The sequence below is a fragment of the Hermetia illucens genome, chromosome 1 (genome assembly GCF_905115235.1).
Source record: "Hermetia illucens chromosome 1, iHerIll2.2.curated.20191125, whole genome shotgun sequence".
Lineage (NCBI taxonomy): Eukaryota > Metazoa > Arthropoda > Insecta > Diptera > Stratiomyidae > Hermetia > Hermetia illucens.
In genome coordinates this window covers 78,277,372-78,289,697 of record NC_051849.1, presented here as the reverse complement: position 1 = coordinate 78,289,697, position 12,326 = coordinate 78,277,372, and the positions used below count along the sequence as shown (strand labels likewise).

Sequence of the window (12,326 nt, the reverse complement as noted above, 5' to 3'; positions counted from 1 at the left end):
CCACGTAGTCGATTTAAATTGAATAAAATATCGAGTTGCACATTATAATATAATTGGTCAGATACAAATCAGAATTCTACCTCAACCAAGGCTTTCCGTACCCGTTTTAAGGCTTTGTGTCTGTTTGTCTGTCCGTCACACGCACTATTCTCCAAAACGGCTAAACTGATCCGAACGAAGTTTGGTGGACATAGGGGAACTATGAAATCCCGAAGGTAAAGGGAGGATGTAAAAAAATTTTTCATCGAATATAATCATGTGGGGTATCAAATGAAAGGTCTCAATTATTACTTTCTGAATCTGATATTAGTTTTGGCGTGAATTGCAAAGTGCGCGAGTAAAGAGTCAAAATCTACACACTTAAAGTGAGACGGGCCTCATTTTCGGCAACTACCCAACCCAAAAATCCGAAAAAAAAACTAGGAAGGTGCGGTTAGATGAAATCTAGGCCTCAAAATATGTCTCATTCCGATATATGCTCAAATAAACTTACTAATAGTATATTACCAACTTTTAGAAATTGACTGAAAAACTCCCCGCATTTCAAACTTATCAATTTTGTGCGAATTAACTGCATCCTAAGTCATGCAAATAAGATGCTGACGCGATAATTAAACGAGAATAATTGACATTTGAGTGAAATATTAAAATTAAAAGTTAATAACAGTACATTACTATAATTTTTAGTAATTGGGGGGAAAACCCCCGTTAAGTTCATCCTAGAATCACGAAATTTTGCAGCAATATAGGCTACAACAAAGAGCATGATCCTAATTTGGTGAAAATCGCACTATTACTAACAAAGTTATAATAGGCCAAAGCTGTCGCTTCTGTGCAAATTCAAAACTTTAAATGTACTTGAAAGTGGATATTTTCACATAATATATGCATATAATCCGTGCTACATTCTAATGGGACGAATGCACATTCAAATCTCTTTATAAAAGAAATACACAAAACCTTTCATACCTGAAGTGTCTAGCTTCCGGTTTCCCGACTTGTTTATATCTGATATAGGTTAAATTCTTCGCATTTGCTAATAACATTAAACTCAGAGTGTGAAGCGTATGAGGTTGACTGTTATCAAAACAGGGGTTTCCATCAAACGATTTATTTAAATCGCTTTCTAAAAAATAGAGGGCAATGGAATTTTTAACTATATGACACGGAGCTGTCGTGCACTCGTCGCTCCTCACATCTTTTTCTTCAGTCCCGTTCACAAGCAGGGTCGGCACATCGTGATCGGTTTCGCCATTTTATTTTATCAAATGCCTGATCAGGTTGTAATCGCGAGGCTTTTAAATCCCCATTCAACGTATCAAGCCGCCGTTGGTTCTGCCAGCCTTTTGGTTGCTTACCATTGACTTCGATGTTAAGACCAATATTGGTAAGTGAATTCTCGATAGTGCGAATTATCTGACCACCCCATCGTAAACGCCTCACTCGCAGTTTTTCCACAATCGGTGCAATGCCATATATGCGAATTTCGGACGTGATCAAAATGTGTCACGCCACTAGTCCAATTCTGGGCAGGTTGCTGCCATTGACAGAACTGAGCGATTTAAATATCTCCAGTCAATGCTATCAGCCAATGGGGAGCTACGCTATGCTCCTCACATAGGGAAACACAAAACCTTTTATACTTGAAGCGTCAAGCTTCGGGTTCCCCGACTTGTTTGTATCTGTTGTAGGCTCAGTTCTGGAGCGTATGAAGTTGACTATTATCAATACAGGGCTATCCATCAAATTATTTATTTAAATGGCTTTCTAAAAAATAGAGGGCAATGGAATTTTTAGCTATGTACACGCGGAACTGTCATACACTCATCGCTCCTCACAGAGGGAAACACAAAACCTGTTATACCTGAAGCGTCAAGCTTCTGTTTTCCCGACTTGTATTATTTATTTTGACTTTGTCTTCATATTATCTTTTTAAGAAAATAATATTCAAATTATTGAACATGTGATCCGAAATTTAGGTTGCATCTAATTATTTCAATTATTCAAAAGCCTCATAGAAATCATCATCATCAGTTCAAAATGCTTGCTGCGCATCAGTCCACAACTGTTGAACTTAATTGCAGAACCAGAATTCCTACCAACGAAATGGTTCCCTTTGATTGAAATTCAATTTGGTGCACCCAAACTTGATGCTGGATCGTGTCCCTTATTAACTTTTGGAACAGTATTAAGTGCAGTTAGTCTATTCACTAAAGCACTGAATTTGGTAAGTTGAAGACGCTAGACAATTGCTCATGTAATAAACCGATTTGAAATTTTCTTTCAGCAAAACTACACTTTCCATGAAGAAGCGCTAAACTCATTAGAGGTTGAGGAGAAGTCGAATGGTAGTAAAGGTGGATCTAATACGGGCGCCCACAAAAATGGTTCAGGTTCCCCAACATCCAGGCAGTCATTCCTGAAATCTGTATCCGTTACATCTGTTACAAGCTTGGTCTCCTCGGGCGCTGCTCAGACCTATGAATTTCTTTCCCTTCTTGATAGCGCGCTTTGTCTTTCTTCATTGGAACATGTTTTAACTTTTCTGGCCTCACAAACCTTACTTGCTTTAAAGAATACAGATCTCTCTAATCGTGAGAAACAGTTAATTCGTCGTGAAATCAGTACGGAATTGATGACGTATCATGAATTTGTGCGAAAGAAAGTCTTAAATGACTATCGGGGTAACCCTTGGCAACGCAAAAAACATGGAATCGTACTGATGATGGACGTATCAACGGACAGCGGAATTCTTCCAACAAAGCCTTCCACATCTTCTCTAAAATCGGCGGATCTTAAACAGTCGATGCGCGTGAACGTAGTACGTCGTCAACACCTTCAACACATCCACCAGCAGCAGCATAAACAACAAACTCCCAGTGAAACATCCGGTCGAAAACCATCGTTTGAAATGTCCCGAGTGATAAGTCCAATAACATCCTCCACTACTCAATCTAAGTCTAATTTGGATGCCGCCATTGAATCATCAACACCAAGCTTAGATCGTAATGGGAAACGCATTTCACCGGCTGAGAAAGATTTTGTGAAGAAAATCTGTGTTGAGGATGAGGAAGAAATTTTCTTCGAACCTGAAGAGCCCACATATAGCCCGTTGTCATATGTGAAATTGGTGGAAGAAGATTACTTACATTTTCTATCAAATTTATTCATGGTCATTTGCCAAAGTGATTGAACAACATTTATTTTATATTTTGCTTCTCTAGAATAGAAAGATGTGTGTAATTGTTTTTCCTATGGTTATTTTTTAAAATAAACAAATGTTAATCAGACAAATGTTTCTCTTCTGTAAAATTTCAATGGAGAGCATGGAATATGATTATAAATTTCAGAAATGGAATGTCATCAGGAAGAATGATAATGGCAGTGTAGAAACAGCAAAAATTCGATACTTTTATATCGATATCAGCTTAGGAGTACCCCGGGGTCATTTATTTCAACTCCGCCGCATACTTCGCGTCCGTGGTTGAAGCACCTATCCTGCCCAGGATGGCAAGGCATGAGAGGTGACAAGACGGTTACCCAATTTGGTGGTTTCCGGAACCCCGCTGTGCGCTGGAATCCAAATTAGTTGGGCTCCCTTAAGGTCAGAATCCTCAACAAAGGCATGAATTTCTGTAGCTAAGTGAGATACCATACATGGGCACGCTCGCAAACTGATGATCGCAAATGATAATTTTTTGGAGATCTCGGTCCTGTGCTGTACGGGTTATAAATTTAATGGCGACTAACTCAGCAGTGAGGATTGAAGCTCCGAGATTGAAAAGTAAACATTCCCCAGATGTAGAAAAAAACAACAGTGCTGTCTCTGGAATCAGCCGAACGTGCTGTATCAATTTCAAGCCGATGGAAGCCACAATTTGTGAACTTATCCACGAATCGGCAACATTGTGATATAATTTGAGGCCTAGACGGATTAATTGGAGTGGTCGGTTTTTGGTGGACTTCGTGGGTGTTCGATCGGATTTGAATGAAAGATGTTTCTAAAGACTCTGAAACAGTGCGTGGGTTGGCTAGATATTCTCAAAAACTTTCCTGTTGTGGGTTTTTAATTTGATGATTTCTTTCGCAGTAAGAAAGATTCTTTGGTTTTTGGAGGGAGGTTCACCCCTAATGGCGAAGATGGCATGCGTCGGGTTGGAACTAGTCAGTCCTGCACAACGTCGCAGCTGGGGGCTGTAAAGCTTCTTGTTAATGTAACCTGGATTGTTGACAGTAGACGCAGCAGCATTTTCAAACCTGCGTCTGGCCGTAGAGCGTTAGTTGGAGCTGAAACATTTGTTAAAATATCGTCAAAATGAAGTTTAATAATGAGGGAGGTGGTTATCGTTCTGCCAAAGAATTTGATGTGGCTAGTGTGTGAGATCAGCTAATCTCCTACCCTGATAATGAGTACTTCCTTTTGATATTTCACAAATCTTATGATGCTGGACTTGTCGATGTTGATGACGAGCGCTAATCGGTTGCATAGGCTGACAAATTGATTGGCCCTTCAATTGGAGATTGCTGGCTGATAATTCTCTGGCCTTACCAGACGAGATAATGAAGAAGTCATCAGCAAATTGAAGCATTGCCGTTGAAACGTCCCCAATAGTGTGTAGACTAGAAGTATACATATTGAATACAACAGGACTAAGGCAGCTGCCTTCCGGTGAGCTGTTTCGAATGAGTGTGTGGCAGTTGCCCACTTTGAGTGTTCACTCTTGCAGGAAGTTTAGTATCCACGACCAGATCTCTGTAGGGATAGCATGAGATTCAAAGCAGCATTTCAGTTAGTTTAACTCAACCTTTTCGTAAGTATTTTGGATATCAAAGGAAATGGCAAATACATGCAATTTTTCCTGCTTCCGAAGTTATGTGTAAGATAAGTTCATTTAGACATGTACTTGTTGATTTATACTTGCTATACGCATAGCTTCGGCTTGGCAAGCATTCAAAAACTTCTAAGAAATTGTAAAGTCGATCTTTAACCGTTGCATTGAGTGTTTTGGCAAAGACGATAATTAGATATATTGGTCTGAAATTGCGGACGCTCGTGAGATTTATGTTTCTTTTCAAGATCGCACCGATTTCTGCATCCATAGAGAATTTAAGGTCTTTAATAGCTGTGCTTGAGCAAACTCATTCAGGCTATGCAGCATATGAGGAAACGTATTTGGAAAGTACTTTCATCAGATCCGCAAGTGAAAAAGGTTGGGGTACACCAGCCATAGTTGGTTTAGACGGAGGCAGCCGCGACGGTGGATGCTATTGAACCCTAAGTAGATCAAGGTATTTGCCGTTGTATTCGTCATTCCATGAGAATTTTGGTTGAGTTTCCTGCGAGCAGTTCCGGATTCGTTTGATCAAGGTGTAGAATTCTGAAAGATTTGAGGTTTGGGTTATTTTCTCAATTGACGTTCCAGAGCTGACATTTGGCCTCCCGGACTTTTTGTTCCCATTCCTATGAAACTCAAATAAACTCTCTGGATTATATGTGGCACGAAAAACTTTGTAGCAATGCTGCTTTTCGTCAAAATATGGTTTTAGAGATGGGTTCCACCAGATTTTTGGCTTCCTAAAGCTGTTTTTAATGTGAAAGGTCACTTTACACACTTCAAACTGTAGGCATGGGGTTATACTGTCCATTTCTGTAGGAAGTGCTATGTTTACTAGATTGATTTTTAGTAAACCGCGTACTAAATGGGATTCTACCTTTGGGTGGTAGAAATGGATGATAATATGATTGGGCTGTGGTGGCTGTTGCTGATTTTGATCATCAGGGTATCCCACATCCATCCTAAGCTGGGGTTGTTGATTATTGTTAGGTCCGAGACAGGCGAGTCCTTATGTTGTTGATGAGATGATGGTAGATAGGTTTCCCATTATTAAGAATTTGGAACTGTACCAGAGAGGAGTTCTGAAAGAGCTCGATCCCTGGGCGAATTGATAGTATCACCCCATGTTTGGCGACGTGCATTGAAATCGCCAGCTAAAATGTTTGGTCTGCCCTCGAAAAATTGAAGTACTTTGTTGATTTCTGCGCGAAAGGTAGATACATTAGTTGGCGGAGGAAAGTGTACAGAAAGAATTATGATATTGATGACGTACTTGAAATCCTTCAATGATAACTGAATGTGAATGGCTATAGTGGACGTACAACGTGAAATGTTTCCCTCCGATAGTTTCGTTAAGCTTCCGTTAAGCACAGAAAATTCTGTAACAACCGCATTCATCACAGAAAATATCAAACAGATGTCATTCGAAATTTGTTTCTACGAAGTGATACGTAGGATGAAGGTTTTATTTTCACTGTAAAGTAAATTATTTTATTCATACATAGTCATACACCTATACGAGCAACCGTTTGCATCCTAAAGTATCTTATCTTCTTTGAAATAAATTTAAAAAAAGAAACATAAATAGCAAACCGAACTATTCTTTGCATGTTTGCATCGATCCATTGATCTTTTGTTTTCACTATCAAAGTCGAATATGCAAAAAGTTTTCGTTGGATGGCGCCTAAGAGGGAGACTTTCCTATCAAAAAATATTCATCTAGATCTGCAATCGTAAATTTATAATAAATATGCATATATTTGACTTTTGACTTTTGACTAAATTTTAATTTCAATTTTTTTTTTTTGGGATCGTTCACATTTTGCAAGTATGATTCACATATACAGCAATGATTGTAAATGTATAATTAATTTTTCAAGTTGGTTTGCATGGTAAAAGAGAAAAATCAGAAACGAACACTTTCGGAAACTGTGGGATTCCCAAATAACTTGAGTTGTTATTATAATAGATAAACAAATTTTGTTTAAATGATCACTTTAGTAGAATCCACTAAAACTAGCTATTATAGGCGAATGAAAGTCAGTAGATTAAATTTGTATTTACATAAACAATATGTACGTAGGTAAAAATTAGCAATTTCCTGCCATTCATAAGCAAATCACATATCATCCCAAGAAATATAATAAAACAAGGACACTAACGATTGAAGTTGAACGTGGCTATAATTGACACACTCAGTCAAAGTGAATGCTAATGGGGATTCCAAGAGAGATTGATGTCATTCCTGATTTCCAATGAACTTTATCCACATTATCAAAATTGGATTTGCTTTTTTTGTTCTTAAAGCTTAAATCAAGAATATTACAAATTATATTATATATTTGTTGATGACGGCAAATTGTTCGACACCTACGTCGTCGACGAAGAACCTGTATTTATTTCCAGAGCATGTTCTCTGTTGCTCCCTTCAATAATAATAATCGTTTGCGCAACAATCCATATTTGATCAGGACCTTAAAGTGTGTTAGAGCACTTCATTCAAGACCGTTACGGTACACTACAGTACACTGTAAGAGACAATGTGGTCAGCATTGCGCTCGCCCGAGATTATTACCCTGATTTGACTCAAGTACTCATTCACAGCTGAGTCAACTGGTATTAGACATAAAATCACGATACAAATCCCACTGCCACCAGCGGGATTTGAACTGTGACCTTCCGTAGGACCGCCATGTGCTCTAACCAATCAGCTATCCGGACATACAATAAGTGGCGCCATTTTATGTTAAGTTTAAGGGAGGGCTCCCCATACATGTGAATGGAGGGCGCAATTTTTGTTTGCACAGAATGTGGTCATTTTTAAAACTGGTACCATTTTTGATATCAGGTGAAGCGTAGAAGAGTGATAGTTCAAAATATGACCCCCAAAAATGTACCAGATTTCACACCAGAAATCACAACGGTGTATCTAACTGAAATCTAGGCCTCAAAATACATCCCGTTTCGATATCTGCATAAATAAAGTTAATAATAGCATATCAGCATATTTTTGAAATTTAGCCGAAAAGCCCCCTTAAGTTCATGCTGGAACTATATTTGACACTTGCATAAGGGTTAACATAAAGCATAACTTTCGGAAGTTCGAAGAAAATCCAACTATTATTAACAAAGTTATAGAAGGTGAAACTTTTACATTTTATGTAAATTTCGTGCATTCTAAAACGTATATGACGTAATCATAACATATCAATTCAATTGCTCCAGACAGACATATGTGTGTATTTATATAAATATGTAAACGAAGCTTTGGGGTTGTACCTAATTCAGACAAATATATTTGTACATTAAACCAGCGGTATTCAATATATGTACTTCATATGTACATATGTATGCTTTTATGCACGAAGTAAATCGAAAATAGGTGTACGATCATTTTATACACATGCATTTAGAATACAGTCTTCGGTAATGGGAAATGTTTGTTTGTTTAGCGTGAAGATAATATCTACATCTGTAATATGTACGTATTTCTTGTAGTTTAAAAATATGAAAGAATATTTTGGGTTTTTAGCCATATACGAATGGAAAAATGTGCGTGGATGCTTTCTCACATAAAATGAATACAAAACCTTTATACCTGACGCGCCAGCTCCCGGTATTCCGACTTGTTTGTATTTTGTAGCCAATAATGTTTCTGATTGCAATTTCAAAAAGTTTTCAATTTATGATAATCGAAGAGAATTTTTAGTTTTTTTCTGGAATTAATCGGAAATTTAAGGGATCGAAAACATGGAACCAAATTTAATAAAGTTATATGAACAATAAATTTCAAAGTTTAGAGCATTTTTTGCTTTTAGTATATAGTAGCATAGCCTTTTGCTTGCATTTGCGGGCATCGAGTTTATAAGATTAATCAGGACAACAATTGGAGTCTTCGTTCATTCTTTCTTTGATATAAACGTTAATTCTGCCACTTCAGAATATGCCTGAATACAAACACGTCAGTTTGACATTTCCTCAGAATGCTGGCTTCTCCAACTCGAGCGGGAATTCCAACGATGTAAGCTGGACATTCTGGGGCTACGTGAAGTAAGATGAAAGGATTCCTAAGAGTACTCCTCTCCCTCTGGCCACACTTAAGGCAATATGCTTTTGTACTGTGGGAAGCCGAGTGGTAGCAGATGCTAATCGGATTGTTTCTGACGGCTATCGCAGGTCGCGCTCTCTTAATTTGAGGGTCAGTTTTTGACAGACTTCTGAATGAAAGATTCCTGTCCAGATTAAGGAGCATCAGAATTGTTCAGCGCTATGCCCAAATGGGGACTTCCGATATAATAGGGAAGGGGGCTTTCTGCGAACAATTACAGGCAGTTCATTGGGTGATGGGTGATTTGAACGGTGGACTCTAACGACACCTTGCTTCGACATGTAATGGGGAAACATGATCTTGGCGACCGTAACAATAATGGTGGGATGTTTGCAAATTTCTGAAAGTTCCACCGCCTCTTCAATGGTGGTACAATGTTCGAGCTTGCTATAAGATCAGTTGGGGTACAAGCAATCAGATTGACCACTTTGCGAACAGTAGTAGATTTAGCGGTTGTCTCCTCGAAAGGGATCACCATCTGATCGCTTACGTGTTGCTTTCGCCATTTGGAGAATTACGACCCCTCAAGTTCAATATCGACCGCTTATATGATCCAAAGGTCGCTTAATAGTAGGAGAGATATCTTGCTGACGGCAGATACTCTGACTAACTCGTCTGATGATATTGATGGACATTAAGCCGCCATTAAAGTAGCTGTTTTCTCGGGTGCTGCGCAGGTCGTCGACCACGCGATCAAAATCCGATACTGAGCGCATTCGCTGGAAGTTCAGAATAGTGTGCCCCGTGGCAAGAGGAATTTGCTATTGCGCTGATCAGGCAAGCGGAAAGTATCGCAGAAAATAATGATTTCAGAAAGATATATTGCATCACAAATGAATTTGCATGTGATCACAAATCTATCGACGGTTATGTGAAGGATATTAGCGATCAATTCTTAGCGGGCCGCTAAAGAGGTGGAGACAACGTTTCACCGTGGTTATTGGCCTTATGAAGTCATCATATGGCTGTTACCGTAACATACGGATATGGACTACTCCTCCAAGAGAGAAGAGGAATCATTTCGATCATCAATACATTCAAACGGAGTTAAGTCGATGGGTTCGACGGCCTCTCCACAGAGTTATTCATCGCTGCACCTGCAGTTTTTGGAGATTTGCTACTTCCACTCTTACGGAAATCTTGGGAATGCGAAACCTTCCCAGAAAGTAGAAGAAAGGGGTGATCGTTAGGAATCCAAAAGGGTTCCCGTTTTGACTCCCCTGATGACATCTGTTTGCTCTCACCAGGTCACAGACCTTGGCTAAATGGCTCTGGATTCAGAAAGAGAGGCAGGTCAAGTTGAACTGAAGATAAATACCAACAAAACCAAAGTTCTCAGTCTGACGGGTCATCGTACTCTCCCTGTCTGAATTAATGGACAGAACATCGAAAGCGTCAATCAATTTATATACCAAGGAATCATGGTTTCTGCGGACGATGGCACCGAACTGAATGCTGGCCGAAGCTTTAACAGCACTAGATCCGCTTTCGCTTATCTGAGTACCCTGACCTGGCAGTATCTCCAACGAAGAACTTCGTCGATGCACAAGCTTACCTCTCGTACGCACAGTGATCGGAAGGTGGATGTGGCAGTGGATAGGTCGCACATAAAAGAGGGGCGACAATTGCATTGCGGGCTATGCCATGCGGTAAAATTTACTCGCCCAAAATGCTCGGCGAATGGGTCGGGCGCCAAGGATACTTGGCGCAGAACAGTGGAGAAGGACTGCGGTTATATCGGGAAGTCGTTTGGGAGTTGAAGCACATTTCAGGTAATCGCAAGCGATTGCGCGCAGTTATAATTTATGCGCTACACCCCACCAAGATTACCTCTTGGCAAATAAATATGTATATACCGTCAGTAACAACCCTTGAAACTACTCCCATGTTCACAAAGTTTGATTGTATGAGGTTTGATCCGATTTAGGGTTGGTCTCTTACTAAGAAAATGAAGACGATCAACTGATAAGACTGGTGATGTCCAAGGTCTTGTAGATGGATTAAGATCATTAACCTCTTCACAGTCGTTTCAAGAGTTTTTATGTATATAATAACCGGTTCATTGTCAATGAGGAAGGCATAGCAAGGACAAACTTTCTTGAAGAGAGTCGACGTTATACTAATTTTAGCAGGGTGAAAATCCCTACTTTATCTGGTAAATAAATCCAGAACATTGTTAAATTGTCATCTCCACTTAATGATTCTTATTATTGAATGTTGTTTTGAATCCTATCTTATCCTAATCCTGCCATTTACAAGATAATTTCAACTTCATAGTTAACTTGGCAAGATTTCTAGATTTACAAATCCACTTTGTCATACCTAGTACCCTTCGCTAGATGAACCTCATTTCCATTTCTCTTCACTTCTTTACAATACGTCCAAATTTATAAATAATCATACATAATTATATACAACGGATAAGTCGACTATTCAGATTTTTTCCGGTCACCTTCATCTATTTATGGTTTCGACCCCACCGGAGCATTTCTCCGTGTATCAACAAGTTCATCAGCGATTGAACCTGAAGCCGCACATCAACAAGTCGGAAACTGAGTCAACGAACGCCGCAAAAAATGCCAGCTTGTAACTCATAAATTATAGATTTTAGCGCCTTTTATACAATCAAAATTTCTTGAACAAATAAAGCGGATACTACACTGTAAAAAATAGTGATACAAACTACCAGCTTTGGTTTATTGTCTGTAGCTTTTTATTTTCCAAAAATTTAAGTCAATTATACTATTATATGTACATTTATAATGTTATTTCTGAGGAACGAAATTGTTCTGAGTGCTTACCAACTTGATGGATCACATCAATTGAGGAGAAACCCCAATCCTCTAAAGCACGGACGCACTCTTTTGGACAAATCCATTTGTTACAAAAATGGTGTTTGATTTCTTCCGTCATAGCTCCTTAAAAATAAAATTAATCTGCTTCGGCTAACTTGGGGTTTCGTTATAGTTCGGCCTCATTCCGTGTTAAGGTGGTCATGCCGTGTTTCGGTTCCGAGGAACTGATTTTCTTTGGCATCAATTGTATCTAGATATAGTGTTCACCAACATTTACAAAAAAAGTTTAATAGGGCACCGAAAATTTACCTTTCAATATTTTTCAATAATCTTAGCTTGCGCTCCGTAGCATAATCCACACGTTAAAATGCCGTTTTTTCCCTTTAAGATAATTCTAGCGTGCCACCATTATACCCAGTGCTTGTGGGATTATCATTCAGCTCGCAAAATACAAATACATATATGCGTACCTACAAATATAATGTTTGCCTTTTAACTTGGAAAACAAGGTTTATGTTTAAATAAAATATTTTACACTTTGTGACAAATTGTGTGTATTCCCAGATATTAAATTTAGCAGGCTGTTAA

General features: G+C 38.8%; 1 protein-coding gene across 1 annotated transcript in view; it reads left to right on the top strand.

The window, feature by feature from the left end:
* Positions 1 to 3,285, top strand: part of LOC119646146 (nucleoporin Nup188) — a 28,460-nt gene extending 25,175 nt beyond the window's left edge. Inside the window, exons 12-13 of the mRNA XM_038046503.1 lie at positions 2,011 to 2,227; positions 2,288 to 3,285. Coding sequence (XP_037902431.1) covers positions 2,011 to 2,227; positions 2,288 to 3,193 — 1,123 coding nt within the window. The 3' untranslated portion in view covers positions 3,194 to 3,285. The remainder of the gene's footprint in view (positions 1 to 2,010; positions 2,228 to 2,287) is intronic.
* The last annotated feature ends 9,041 nt before the right edge of the window (positions 3,286 to 12,326 follow it).